Source organism: Petromyzon marinus, chromosome 72, assembly GCF_048934315.1.
Source record: "Petromyzon marinus isolate PM22_M1 ecotype Great Lakes invasive population chromosome 72, UKy_Petmar_22M1.pri1.0, whole genome shotgun sequence".
Taxonomy (NCBI): Eukaryota; Metazoa; Chordata; class Hyperoartia; order Petromyzontiformes; family Petromyzontidae; genus Petromyzon; species Petromyzon marinus.
In genome coordinates this window covers 3727847-3744411 of record NC_133738.1, presented here as the reverse complement: position 1 = coordinate 3744411, position 16565 = coordinate 3727847, and the positions used below count along the sequence as shown (strand labels likewise).

General features: G+C 53.4%; 1 protein-coding gene across 2 annotated transcripts in view; it reads left to right on the top strand.

Moving 5' to 3' along the window:
* LOC142906923 (medium-chain acyl-CoA ligase ACSF2, mitochondrial-like) overlaps positions 1-16565 on the top strand; it is a 78649-nt gene that overhangs the window by 18723 nt on the left and 43361 nt on the right. For both annotated transcript variants that reach the window (XM_076055668.1, XM_076055669.1), the window contains exons 4-6: positions 901-1019; positions 10281-10446; positions 11411-11506. In XM_076055668.1, coding sequence (XP_075911783.1) covers positions 901-1019; positions 10281-10446; positions 11411-11506 — 381 coding nt within the window. The remainder of the gene's footprint in view (positions 1-900; positions 1020-10280; positions 10447-11410; positions 11507-16565) is intronic.

Genomic DNA, 16565 nt, shown 5'->3' with positions numbered 1-16565 from the left:
TAACTCACTCACACATTCACTCACTCACACATTCACTCACTCACTCATTCACTCAAACAATCACTCACTCATACACTCACTCATACACTCACTCATTCACTCACTCACTCATACAATCACTCACTCATTCACTGATAAACTCACTCAAACAATCACTCATTAACTCACTCACACATTCACTCACTCACACATTCACTCACTCACTCATTCACTCAAACAATCACTCACTCATACACTCACTCATACACTCACTCATTCACTCACTCACTCACTCATACAATCACTCACTCATTCACTGATAAACTCACTCAAACAATCCCTCATTAACTCACTCACACATTCACTCACTCACACATTCACTCACTCACTCATTCACTCAAACAATCACTCACTCATACACTCACTCATACACTCACTCATTCACTCACTCACTCACTCATACAATCACTCACTCATTCACTGATAAACTCACTCAAACAATCCCTCATTAACTCACTCACACATTCACTCACTCACACATTCACTCACTCACTCATTCACTCAAACAATCACTCACTCATACACTCACTCATACACTCACTCATTCACTCACTCACTCATACAATCACTCACTCATTCACTGATAAACTCACTCAAACAATCCCTCATTAACTCACTCACTCATTCACTCACTCACACACCCACACATCAATCCGCTCGCTCATTCGCTCGTGACCGTGATTGCGATCGTGATCACTTTAACCATCGCGATTGCCACCGCAATCAACGCAGCCGCCAACGGTGATCGTGATCGTAACCACGACGACCGCCGCCGCCGCGTTGATCGTAACCACGGTGATCGCGATCACGATCACCGCGATCACGATGATCGCGATCACCATGATCTCGGCGTCCGTGCAGGTGGGATGCAAGGCGATCGTCTCAGCCGTGGAGTTCAAAGGTCGCCGCTATCACGAGATCCTGGCCAGCGTCTGCCCGGAGATCCTCACCAGCAGCCCGGGGGAGATGCACGCCAAGAGGTGAGAGGGTCACGTGGTGAGGCAGTGGAGACAGTCACGTGGTGAGGCAGTGGAGACAGTCACGTGGTGAGGCAGTGGAGATAGTCACGTGGTGAGGCAGTGGAGATGGTCACGTGGTGAGGCAGTGGAGATGGTCACGAGGTCAGGCAGTGGAGATGGTCACGTGGTGAGGCAGTGGAGACAGTCACGTGGTGAGGCAGTGGAGATGGTCACGTGGTGAGGATGTGGAGATAGTCACGTGGTGAGGCAGTGGAGACAGTCACGTGGTGAGGCAGTGGAGATGGTCACGTGGTGAGGATGTGGAGATAGTCACGTGGTGAGGCAGTGGAGATGGTCACGTGCTGAGGATGGAGATGGTCACGTGGTGAGGATGGAGATAGTCACGTGGTGAGGATGGAGATAGTCACGTGGTGAGGATGGAGATAGTCACGTGGTGAGGATGGAGATGGTCACGTGGTGAGGATGGAGATGGTCACGTGGTGAGCAGTGGAGATGGTTGGTAGCGTCTCAAACAAGTGAGTAACAATTTCAAGTTGATTTCAACGTGAAATCAAAGTGAAATTAACGTGAGTTCATGGCATATGAAGCGATTTTAACGTGATGTCGTGCGATATCACGTGATTGTTACGTGATATGAAGTAATTTTTGACGTGGAATCACGAGATAATACTGATTGCAATCGGATTTCAATGCGAAATTTATGGTATATCACGCAGTTTCAAGGTGACATCACGAAAAATCGCCATGTTAACCTGATATCACGATATATCACGTAATCTAATAGTGATATCAAGAGATATCACGTGATTTTAAGAGTGATATCACTTGATTTCAACGTGATATCACGATATATCACGTGATTTCAATGTGATAAAAAGAGATATCACGTGATTTAAACGTAACATCACGAGATCACGTTATTTAAATGGTATATCACGTGACACAATGTGATTTCAACGTGATTTCACGTGATCTCACATGATTTTAATCGCGATATCACGAAACGCCACGTGCTTTCACGGGATATTCACGTCAAAATCACGGTATATCGCGTGATTTCATGATTTCACTGTACATCTTAAGTTCGTATTCTTAGCTCTTTCGGTAAAGTCACGTTGAAGGGAAACAATAAAATATATATAAAAATCTTAAGTTCGTCTTTGAGATTTCTCGTCACACTCCTCCTTCACCTCCTCCTCCACCTCCTCCTCCTCCACCTCCTCCTCCTCCACCTCCTCCACCTCCTCCACCTCCACCACCTCCTCCTTCACCTCCTTCACCTCCTCCTCCACCTCCTCCACCTCCTCCTCCTCCACCTCCACCTCCACCACCTCCACCTCCTCCTTTACCTCCACCTGCTCCTCCTCCTCCTCCACCTCCTCCACCTCCTCCTCCACCTCCTCCTCCTCCTCCACCTCCTCCCCAACCTCCTCCTCCACCTCCTCCACCTCCTCCACCTCCTGCTCCTCCTCCACCTCCTCCACCTCCTCCTCCACCTCCTCCACCTCCTCCTCCACCTCCTCCTCCTCCACCTCCTCCTCCACCTCCTCCTCCACCTCCTCCACCTCCTCCACCTCCTCCTCCACTTCCTCCACCTCCTCCACCTCCTCCACCTCCTCCACCTCCTCCACCTCCACCTCCTCCTCCACCTGCTCCTCCACCTCCTCCACCTCCTCCACCTCCACCTCCTCCTCCACCTGCTCCTCCACCTCCTCCTCCACCTCCTTCACCTCCTCCACCACCTCCTCCACCTCCTCCTCCTCCTCCTCCTCCACCTCCTCCACCACCTTCTCCACCTCCTCCTCCACCTCCACCACCTCCTCCTTTACCTCCACCTGCTCCTCCTCCTCCTCCACCTCCTCCACATCCTCCTCCACCTCCTTCACCTCCTCCACCACCTCCTCCACCTCCACCTCCTCCTCCACCTCCTCCACCACCTTCTCCACCTCCTCCTCCTCCTCCTCCACCTCCTCCACATCCTCCTCCACCTCCTCCTCCACCACCTCCTTCACCTCCTCCACCTCCACCTCCTCCTCCACCTCCTCCACCTCCTCCACCACCTCCTTCACCTCCTCCACCACCTCCTCCACCTCCACCTCCTCCTCCACCTCCTCCACATCCTCCTCCACCTCCTCCTCCACCTCCTCCTCCACCTCCTCCGCCTCCTCCACCTCCTCCTCCTCCACCTCCACCACCTCCTCCTCCACCTCCTCGTCCTCCACCTCCGATTCCCTCTGTCTCTGCGGTCAGGCTGCCAGAGCTGCGCGCCGTGATCAAGGTGATTGTGATCAAGGTGATTGTGATCAAGGTGACTGTGATCAAGGTGACTGTGATCAAGGTGACTGTGATCAAGGTGATTGTGATCAAGTGACTGTGATCAAGGTGACTGTGATCAAGGTGAATGTGATCAAGGTGACTGTGATCAAGGTGACTGTGATCAAGGTGGCTGTGATCAAGGTGGCCGTGATCAAGGTGGCCGTGATCAAGGTGACTGTGATCAAGGTGATTGTGATCAAGCTGACTGTGATCACGATGACTGTGATCGTGTTGACTGTGATCAAGGTGACCGTGATCATGGTGGCCGTGATCAAGGTGGCCGTGATCACGGTGGCCGTCATCACGGTGGCCGTGATCAAGGTGGCCGTGATCACGGTGACTGTGATCAAGGTGACTGTGATCAAGGTGACTGTGATCAAGGTGGCTGTGATCAAGGTGGCTGTGATCAAGGTGGCTGTGATCAAGGTGGCCGTGATCAAGGTGACCGTGATCAAGGTGACCGTGATCAAGGTGACCGTGATCAAGGTGGCCGTGATCAAGGTGGCCGTGATCACGGTGACCGTGATCAAGGTGACTGTGATCAAAGTGACTGTGATCAATGTGGCTGTGATCAAGGTGGCTGTGATCAAGGTGGCTGTGATCACGGTGGCTGTGATCACGGTGACTGTGATCAAGGTGACTGTGATCAAGGTGGCTGTGATCACGGTGACTGTGATCAAGGTGACTGTGATCAAGGTGGCTGTGATCACGGTGACTGTGGTCAAGGTGGCTGTGATCAAGGTGACTGTGATCAAGGTGATTGTAATCACGGTGACTGTGATCAAGGTGACTGTGATCAAGGTGACTGTGATCAATGTGGCCGTGATCAAGTTGACTGTGATCAAGGTGGCTGTGATCACGGTGACCGTGATCAATGTGACCGTGATCAAGGTGGCTGTGATCAAGATGACTGTGATCAAGGTGACTGTGATCAAGTAGGCTGTGATCAAGGTGACTGTGATCACGGTGACTGTGATCAAGGTGACTGTGATCAAGGTGACCGTGATCACAGTGGCTGTGATCAAGGTGACTGTGATCAAAGTCACCGTGATGAAGGTGACTGTGATCACGGTGGCCGTGATCAAGTTGGCCGTGATCAATGGTGCCGTGATCAAGGTGGCCGTGATCAAGGTGGCTGTGATCAATGTGGCCGTGATCAAGGTGGGCTGTGATCAATGTGGCCGTGATCACGGTGGCTGTGATCAAGGTGGCCGTGATCAAGGTGGCCGTGATCAAGGTGACCGTGATCAAGGTGACCGTGATCACGGTGGCCGTGATCAAGGTGGCCGTGCTCACGGTGGCCGTGATCACGGTGGCCGTGATCACGGTGGCCGTGATCAAGGTGGCCGTGATCAAGGTGGCCGTGATCAAGGTGACCGTGATCAAGGTGACCGTGATCAAGGTGGCCGAGATCAAGGTGGCCGTGATCACGGTGACCGTGATCAAGGTGACCGCGATCAAGGTGACCGCGATCAAGGTGGCTGTGATCAAAATGGCTGTGATCAAGGTGGCTGTGATCACTGTGACTGTGATCAAGGTGACTGTGATCAAGATGGCTGTGATCACGGTGACTGTGATCAAGGTGGCTGTGATCAAGGTGACTGTGATCAAGGTGACTGTGATCACGGTGACTGTGATCAAGGTGACTGTGATCAAGGTGACTGTGATCAATGTGGCCGTGATCAAGGTGACCGTGATCAAGGTGGCTGTGATCACGGTGACCGTGATCAATGTGACCGTGATCAAGGTGGCTGTGATCAACGTGACTGTGATTAAATTGGCTGTGATCAAGGTGACTGTGATCACGGTGATTGTGATCAAGGTGACTGTGATCAAAGTCACCGTGATCAAGGTGACTGTGATCAAGGTGACTGTGATCAAGGTGACTTTGATCAAGGTGACCGTGATCACAGTGGCTCTGATCAAGATGACTGTGATCAAAGTCACCGTGATCAAGGTGACTGTGATCACAGTGGCCGTGATCAAGTTTGCCGTGATCAATGGTGCCATGATCATGGTGGCCGTGATCAAGTTTGCCGTGATCAATGGTGCCATGATCATGGTGGCCGTGATCAAGGTGGCTGTGATCAAGGTGACTGTGATCACGGTGGCTGTGATCAATGTGGCTGTGATCAAGGTGACTGTGATCACGGTGACTGTGATCAAGGTGACTGTGATCAAGATGGCTGTGATCACGGTGACTGTGATCAAGGTGGCTGTGATCAAGGTGACTGTGATCAAGGTGACTGTGATCACGGTGACTGTGATCAAGGTGACTGTGATCAAGGTGACTGTGATCAATGTGGCCGTGATCAAGGTGACCGTGATCAAGGTGGCTGTGATCACGGTGACCGTGATCAATGTGACCGTGATCAAGGTGGCTGTGATCAACGTGACTGTGATTAAATTGGCTGTGATCAAGGTGACTGTGATCACGGTGACTGTGATCAAGGTTACTGTGATCAAAGTCACCGTGATCAAGGTGACTGTGATCAAGGTGACTGTGATCAAGGTGACTTTGATCAAGGTGACCGTGATCACAGTGGCTCTGATCAAGATGACTGTGATCAAAGTCACCGTGATCAAGGTGACTGTGATCACAGTGGCCGTGATCAAGTTTGCCGTGATCAATGGTGCCATGATCATGGTGGCCGTGATCAAGTTTGCCGTGATCAATGGTGCCATGATCATGGTGGCCGTGATCAAGGTGGCTGTGATCAAGGTGACTGTGATCACGGTGGCTGTGATCAATGTGGCTGTGATCAAGGTGACTGTGATCACGGTGACTGTGATCAAGGTGACTGTGATCAACGTGGCTGTGATCAATGTGGCCGTGATCACGGTGTCCGTGATCATGGTGGCCGTGATCAAGGTGGCCGTGATCAAGGTGGCTGTGATCAAGGTGACCGTGATCAAGGTGACCGTGATCACGGTGGCCGTGATCAAGGTGGCCGTGCTCACGGTGGCCGTGATCACGGTGGCCGTGATCACGGTGGCCGTGATCAAGGTGGCCGTGATCAAGGTAGCCGTGATCAAGGTGACCGTGATCAAGGTGACCGTGATCAAGGTGGCCGTGATCAAGGTGGCCGTGCTCACGGTGGCCGTGATCACGGTGGCCGTGATCATGGTGGCCGTGATCAAGGTGGCCGTGATCAAGGTGGCCGTGATCAAGGTGGCTGTGATCAAGGTGACTGTGATCAATGTGGCCGTGATCAAGGTGACTGTGATCAAGGTGGCTGTGATCACGGTGACCGTGATCAATGTGACCGTGATCAAGGTGACTGTGATCAGAGTCACCGTGATCAAGGTGACTGTCATCAAGGTGACTGTGATCAAGGTGGCCGTGATCACAGTGGCTGTGATCAAGGTGACTGTGATCAAAGTCACCGTGATCAAGGTGACTGTGATCACGGTGGCCGTGATCAAGTTGGCCGTGATCAATGGTGCCGTGATCAAGGTGGCCGTGATCAAGGTGGCTGTGATCAATGTGGCCGTGATCACGGTGGCCGTGATCATGGTGGCCGTGATCAAGGTGGCCGTGATCAAGGTGGCTGTGATCAAGGTGACCGTGATCAAGGTGGCTGTGATCAAGGTGACTGTGATCAATGTGGCCGTGATCAAGGTGACTGTGATCAAGGTGGCTGTGATCACGGTGACCGTGATCAATGTGACCGTGATCAAGGTGACTGTGATCAGAGTCACCGTGATCAAGGTGACTGTCATCAAGAGGACTGTGATCAAGGTGACCGTGATCACAGTGGCTGTGATCAAGGTGACTGTGATCAAAGTCACCGTGATCAAGGTGACTGTGATCACGGTGGCCGTGATCAAGTTGGCCGTGATCAATGGTGCCGTGATCAAGGTGGCCGTGATCAAGGTGGCTGTGATCAATGTGGCCGTGATCACGGTGGCCGTGATCACGGTGGCCGTGATCAAGGTGGCCGTGATCAAGGTGGCTGTGATCAAGGTGACCGTGATCAAGGTGACCGTGATCACGGTGGCCGTGATCAAGGTGGCCGTGCTCACGGTGGCCGTGATCACGGTGGCCGTGATCAAGGTGGCCGTGATCAAGGTGGCCGTGATCAAGGTGACCGTGATCAAGGTGACCGTGATCAATGGTGCCGTGATCAAGGTGGCCGTGATCAAGGTGGCTGTGATCAATGTGGCCGTGATCAAGGTGGCTGTGATCAATGTGGCCGTGATCACGGTGGCCGTGATCACGGTGGCCGTGATCAAGGTGGCCGTGATCAAGGTGGCCGTGATCAAGGTGACCGTGATCAAGGTGACCGTGATCAAGGTGGCCGTGATCAAGGTGGCCGTGATCACGGTGACCGTGATCAAGGTGACTGTCATCAAGGTGACTGTGATCAAGGTGACCGTGATCACAGTGGCTGTGATCAAGGTGACTGTGATCAAAGTCACCGTGATCAAGGTGACTGTGATCACGGTGGCCGTGATCAAGTTGGCCGTGATCAATGGTGCCGTGATCAAGGTGGCCGTGATCAAGGTGGCTGTGATCAATGTGGCCGTGATCACGGTGGCCGTGATCACGGTGGCCGTGATCAAGGTGGCCGTGATCAAGGTGGCTGTGATCAAGGTGACCGTGATCAAGGTGACCGTGATCACGGTGGCCGTGATCAAGGTGGCCGTGCTCACGGTGGCCGTGATCACGGTGGCCGTGATCACAGTGGCCGTGATCAAGGTGGCCGTGATCAAGGTGGCCGTGATCAAGGTGACCATGATCAAGGTGACCGTGATCAATGGTGCCGTGATCAAGGTGGCCGTGATCAAGGTGGCTGTGATCAATGTGGCCGTGATTAAGGTGGCTGTGATCAATGTGGCCGTGATCACGGTGGCCGTGATCACGGTGGCCGTGATCAAGGTGGCCGTGATCAAGGTGGCCGTGATCAAGGTGACCGTGATCAAGGTGACCGTGATCAAGGTGGCCGTGATCAAGGTGGCCGTGATCACGGTGACCGTGATCAAGGTGACCGTGATCAAGGTGACCGCGATCAAGCTGGCTGTGATCAAAGTGGCTGTGATCAAGGTGGCTGTGATCACTGTGACTGTGATCAAGGTGACTGTGATCAAGGTGGCTGCGATCACGGTGACTGTGATCAAGGTGGCTGTGATCAAGGTGACTGTGATCAAGGTGACTGTGATCACGGTGACTGTGATCAAGGTGACTGTGATCAAGGTGACTGTGATCAATGTGGCCGTGATCAAGGTGACTGTGGTCAAGGTGGCTGTGATCACGGTGACCGTGATCAATGTGACCGTGATCAAGGTGGCTGTGATCAACGTGACTGTGATTAAATTGGCTGTGATCAAGGTGACTGTGATCACGGTGACTGTGATCAAGGTGACTGTGATCAAAGTCACCGTGATAAAGGTGACTGTGATCAAGGTGACTTTGATCAAGGTGACCGTGATCACAGTGGCTCTGATCAAGATGACTGTGATCAAAGTCACCGTGATCAAGGTGACTGTGATCACAGTGGCCGTGATCAAGTTTGCCGTGATCAATGGTGCCATGATCATGGTGGCCGTGATCAAGGTGGCTGTGATCAAGGTGACTGTGATCACGGTGGCTGTGATCAAGGTGGCTGTGATCAAGGTGACTGTGATCAAAGTGGCTGTGATCACATTGGCTGTGATCAAGGTGACTGTGATCAAGTTGGCTGTGATCAAAGTCACCGTGATCAAGGTGACTGTGATCACGATGGCCGTGATCAAGTTTGCCGTGATCAATGGTGCCATGATCATGGTGGCCGTGATCACGGTGACCGTGATCAAGGTGGCTGTGATCAAGGTGACTGTGATCACAGTGGCTGTGATCAAGGTGACTGTGATCAAGTTGGCTGTGATCAAAGTCAAGGTGATCACAGTCACCTTGATCAATGTGGCTGTGATCACGGTGGCTGTGATCAAGGTGGCCGAGGGGCTACGGGGGGGTGGGGGGCGGTTCCTGATCCCTGTGCGAGGTGGAGCAGGGTGGGGGGAGCGAGGAGATTTCTCCCTGCCCATTTCTCATCTTTTTATTTGTGTCACCGTTCACTTCTCGCTCAAACATCCGCCGCTATAATCTTCTCGATTCTGTCGGTAAAGTCACCACCAAGCAGAAGGGAAATGATGAAATAAAGCATAATGTAATACGATTCTCACCTTAAAATAAAATTATCACTTCAGTGAGAATGTTATTTAATTATGTTTTATGTTTTATTTTATTGTTTCCCTTCCACGTGGTGGTGGTGACCATACCGAAAGATCCAAGAATATGAATGAATCCATGCAGTGACGAAAGCTTTGAATAGAAAAAATAAATCAGCCGATATCATGATTTATCACTGATATCCCATGATTTATCACTGATATCCCAAGATTTCTTACTGATATCCCGTGATTTCTCACTGAACCTTCCATCGATTTAATGATTTATCACTGTTATCCCATGATTTATCACTGATATGCCGTTATTTTTCACTGATATCCCATTATTTATCAGTGATATCGCAAGAATTCTTACTGATATTCCATGATTTCTCACTGAACCTTCCATCGATTTAATGATTTATCGCTGATATCCCAAGATTTATCACTGATATCTCATGATTGATCACTGATATCCCATTATTTCTCACTGATATCCCATGATTTATCACTGATATCCCAAGATTTCTTACTGATATCCCATGATTTCTCACTGAACCTTCCATCGATTTAATGATTTATCACTGATATCCCATGATTTATCACTGATATACCATGATTAATCACTGATATCCCATGATTTGCACTGATATCCCATCATTTATCACCGATATCCCATGATTTCCCCCATAGCCTCCCACCGATATCTCAATTTCTCCCCGAACCTCCCACCGATATCGCGATTTCTCACCGATTTCTCCACCCCCCTCCCCTCCACACACCTTCGGTGGGCAGGCTTCCGGAGTTGCGCACGGTGATCATGATGGGCGAGGCGTTGCCGGGGACTCTGTCTCTCCGCGAGGTGGAGGAAGCCGGCGACTTCCCGGCTCTGGAGGAGCGCAGGAAAAGGCTTCACGACTCCCTGGACGTGGACGAGCCCGTGAACATTCAGTACACGTCGGTACTGGCAGCCTCTATACGTATACAGTGTGCGTACAGTGTGCGTACAGTACGTACAGTGCGTGCTGTACGTAGAGTTCACGCACAGCCTGTACGTTGTATGTAACACAGGTTCAACATAGGTACTGGCAAGTCGATATATATACACCACACACAGTGTCTATATACAGTGCATACAGTGCTTATACAGTGTGTACAGTACGCGTGCAGTGTGTATGTGCAGTACACCTGCCGTGTGTACAGTATGTGCAGTGCCCTTCTGTGTATACAGTGCACGTACAGTGTGTACAGTATATATAGTCCATGTACAGTCTACAGAGGAGTGGACCTGTAGTATCACCCCCCCTCCACCTGTGACTCCTCCCCCTTCCCCCCTCCACCTCTGACTCCTCCCCCCTCCCCTTCCCCCCTCGCCTTCCACCCTTCTCCACTTCCCCCTCTCCCCCACCCCCTCCCCCCTCCACCTGTGACTCCTCCCCCTTTCCCCCATCCCCTCCACCTGTGGCTCCTCCCCCTTCCCCGCTCCACCTGTGACTCCTCCCCCTTTCCCCCATCCCCCTTCTTCCCTCCCCTTCCCCACCACCCCCTCCACCTGTGACTCCTCCCCCTTCTCCGCTCCCCCTCCACCTGTGACTCCTCCCCCTTCTTCCCTCCCCTTCTCCACCACCCCCTCCACCTGTGACTCCTCCCCCTTCTCCCCTCCCCCTCCACCCTTCTCCCCACCCCCTCCCCCACCCCCTCCACCTGTGACTCCTCCCCCTTCTCCCCTCCCCTCCACCCTTCTCCCCTCCCCTTCCACCCCCTCCACCTGTGACTCCTCCCCCTTCTCACCTCCCCCTCCACCTGTGACTCCTCCCCCTTCCCCCCTCCACCCTTCTCCCCTCCCCCTCCACCCCCTCCACCTGTGACTCCTCCCCCCTCCACCTGTGACTCCTCCCCCTTCCCCCCTCCACCCCCTTCCCCAGGGCACGACCGGTCGCCCCAAGGGAGCGACTTTGTCTCACCACGGGGTGGTGAACAACGCCCTGCTGGTGGGGGCACGCATGGGGTTCCAGTGGAGGGTGAGCACCACCCACCCCCCCCCACTAATACCACCCACTACTACACCCACCCACTACACACCCACCCACTAACACACACCCACTACTACACCCACCCACTACACACCCACTACACACCCACCCACTAACACACACCCACTACTACACCCACCCACTACACACCCACTACACACCCACCCACTACTACACCCACCCACTACACACCCACCCACTAACACACACACACTACACACCCACCCACTACTACACCCACTAACACACACCCACTACACACCCACCCACTACTACACCCAGCCACTAACACCCACTAACACCCACCCACTAACACACACCCACTAACACACACCCACTACACACCCAGCCACTACTACACCCACCCACTACACACCCACCCACTACACACCCACCCACTTCTACACCCAGCCACTAACACCCACTAATACCCACCCACTACTACACCCACCCACTAACACACACACACCCACTACACACCCACCCACTACTACACCCAGCCACTAACACCCACCCACTAACACACACCCACTACTACACCCAGCCACTACTACACCCAGCCACTAACACCCACTAATACCCACCCACTACTACACCCACCCACTACACACCCACCCACTACACACCCACCCACTTCTACACCCAGCCACTAACACCCACTAATACCCACCCACTACTACACCCACCCACTAACACACACACCCCCACTACACACCCACCCACTACTACACCCAGCCACTAACACCCACCCACTAACACACACCCACTAACACACACCCACTACTACACCCAGCCACTACTACACCCAGCCACTAACACCCACTAATACCCACCCACTACTACACCCACCCACTAACACACACCCACCCACTACACACCCACCCACTACTACACCCAGCCACTAACACCCACCCACTAACACCCACCCACTACACACCCACCCACTAATACCCACCCACTAACACACACCCACTAACACACACCCACTACTACACCCACTACAGACCCACCCACTACTACACCCACCCACTAATACCACCCACCCACTAACACCCAGCCACTAACACCCTGCCACTACTACACCCAGCCACTAACACCCACTAACACCCAGCCACTAACACCCAGCCACTAACACCCTCCCACTAACACACAGCCACTACTACACCCACCCACTACACACCCACCCACTAATACCGACCCACTAACACCCACCCACTACTACACCCACTACACACCCACCCACTAATACCGACCCACTAACACCCAGCCACTAACACCCACCCACTATCCCCCCACTACTGCACCCACCCACTACACATCCACTAACACACACCTACTACACACCCACCCACTAACACCCAGCCACTAACACCCATCCACTAACACCCCACTACTACACCTACCCACTAACACCCACCCACTACACACCCAACCACTAACACCCAGCCACTAACACCCAGCCACTACACACCCACCCACTACACACCCATCCACTAACACACACCCACTACACACCCACCCACTACTACACCCAACCACTACACACCCACCCACTAACACACACCCACTACACACCCACCCACTACTACACCCAGCCACTACACACCCACCCACTAACACACACCCACTACACACCCACCCACTACTACACCCAGCCACTAACACCCACCCACTAACACCCACCCACTAACACACACCCACTAACACACACCCACTACACACCCACCCACTACTACACCCAACCACTAACACCCAGCCACTAACACACCACTACTACACCTACCCACTAACACCCACTACTACACCCACCCACTACACACCCACCCACTAACACCCACCCACGACTACAACCAGCCACTAACACACACCCACTACACACCCACCCACTACTACACCCACCCACTACACACCCACCCACTAATACCACCCACTACTACACCCATCCACTAACACACACCCACTACACACACATCCACTAATACACCTACCCACTAACACCCACTACTACACCCACCCACTACACACCCACCCACTAATATCCACCCACTAACACACACCCACTAACACACACCCACTAACACACACCCACTACACACCCACCCACTACTACACCCAGCCACTAACACCCACCCACTAACACCCACCCACTACAAACCCAGCCACTAACACCCACCCACTAACACACACCCACTAACACCCAGCCACTACCACCCACCCACTAACACCCCACTACTACACCCACTAACACCCACCCACTACACACCGAGCCACTAACACCCATCCACTAACACCCACCCACTACTACACCCAACCACTAACACCCACCCACTAACACCCAGCCACTAACACCCACCCACTAACACCCCACTACTACACCTACCCACTAACACCCACCCAATAACACCCACCCAGTAACACCCACCCACTAACACCCACCCACTAACACACACCCACTACACACCCACCCACTACTACATCCACTAACACCCAACCACTAACTCCCACCCACTAACACCCCCCCACTACTACACCCACTAACACCCACCCACTAACACCCACCCACTAACACCCAGCCACTACACACCCAGCCACTAACACCCAACCACTAACACCCACCCACTACACACCCACCCACTAATACCCACCCACTAACACCCAGCCACTAACACCCACCCACTATCCCCCCACTACTACACCCACCCACTAACACCCACCCACTAACACCCACCCACTATCCCCCCACTACTACACCCACCCACTAAGACCCACTACTACACCAACCCACTAACACCCACCCACTATCCCCCCACTAACACCCACCCACTACACCCACCCACTAACACCCACCCACTAACACCCACCCACTACTACACCCACCCACTAACACCCACCCACTACTACACCCAGCCACTAACACCCAGCCACTAACACTCCCCACTATCCCCCCATTACTACACCCACCCACTAACACCCACCCACTACTACACCCACCCACTAACACCCACCCACTATCCCCCCACTACTACACCCACCCACTAACACCCACCCACTAACACCCACCCACTAACACCGACCCACTATCCCCCCACTACTACACCCACCCACTAACACCCACCCACTAACACCCACCCACTACACACCCACTACTACACACCCACCCACTACACACCCGCCACTAACACCCAGCCACTAACACCCCACCCACTACTACACCCACCCACTAAAACCCACCCACTACTATACCCACCCACTAACACCCAGCCACTAACACCCACCCACTATCCCCCCACTACTACACCCACCCACTATCCCCCCACTACTACACCCACCCACTAACAACCACCCACTATCCCCCCACTACTACAACCACCCACTAACACCCACCCACTAACACCCACCCACTAACACCCACCTACTAACACCCACCCACTAACACCCACCCACTAACACCCACCCACTAACACCCCACTACTACACCCACCCACTAACACCCACCCACTACTACACCCGCCCACTAACACCCACCCAATAACACCCACCCACTAACACCCACCCACTAACACCCAGCCACTAACACCTACCCACTAACACCCACCCACTAACACCCAGCCACTAACACCTACCCACTAACACCCCACTACTACACCCACCCACTAACACCCACCCACTAACACCCACCCACTAACACCTACCCACTAACACCCCACTACTACACCCACCCACTATCCCCCCACTACTACACCCACCCACTAACACCCACCCACTATCCCCCCACTACTACACCCACCCACTAACACCCACCCACTAACACCCACCCACTAACACCCCACCCACTAACACCCCACTACTACACCTACCCACTAACACCTACCCACTAACACCTACCCACTAACACCCACCTACTACACCAACCCACTAACACCCACCCACTAACACCCAGCCATTAACACCTACCCACTAACACCCCACTACTACACCCACCCACTAACACCCACCTACTAACACCCACCCATTAACACCCACCCACTAACACCCACCTACTAACACCCACCCATTAACACCTACCCACTAACACCCCACTACTACACCCACCCACTATCCCCCCACTACTACACCCACCCACTAACACCCACCCACTATCCCCCCACTACTACACCCACCCACTAACACCCACCCACTAACACCCACCCACTAACACCCACCCACTAACACCCAGCCATTAACACCTACCCACTAACACCCCACTACTACACCCACCCACTAACACCCACCTACTAACACCCACCCATTAACACCCACCCACTAACACCCACCCACTAACACCCACCCACTAACACCTACCCACTAACACCCCACTACTACACCCACCCACTATCCCCCCACTACTACACCCACCCACTAACACCCACCCACTATCCCCCCACTACTACACCCACCCACTAACACCCACCCACTAACACCCACCCACTAACACCCCACCCACTAACACCCCACTACTACACCTACCCACTAACACCTACCCACTAACACCTACCCACTAACACCCACCTACTACACCAACCCACTAACACCCACCCACTAACACCCAGCCATTAACACCTACCCACTAACACCCCACTACTACACCCACCCACTAACACCCACCTACTAACACCCACCCATTAACACCCACCCACTAACACCCACCTACTAACACCCACCCATTAACACCCACCCACTAACACCCACCCACTAACACCCACCCACTACCCCCCCACGACTACACCCACCCACTAACACCCACCCACTAACACCCACCCACTAACACCCACCCACTAACATCCACCCACAAACACCCACCCACTAAAACCCACCTACTACACCCACCCACTAACACCCACCCCGTAACACCCACCCACTAACACCCACCTACTACACCCACCCACTAACACCCAGCCACTAACACCCACCCACTACTACACCTACCCACTAACACCCACCCACTAACACCCACCCACTATCCCCCCCACTACTACACCCACCCACTAACACCCACCCACTAACACCC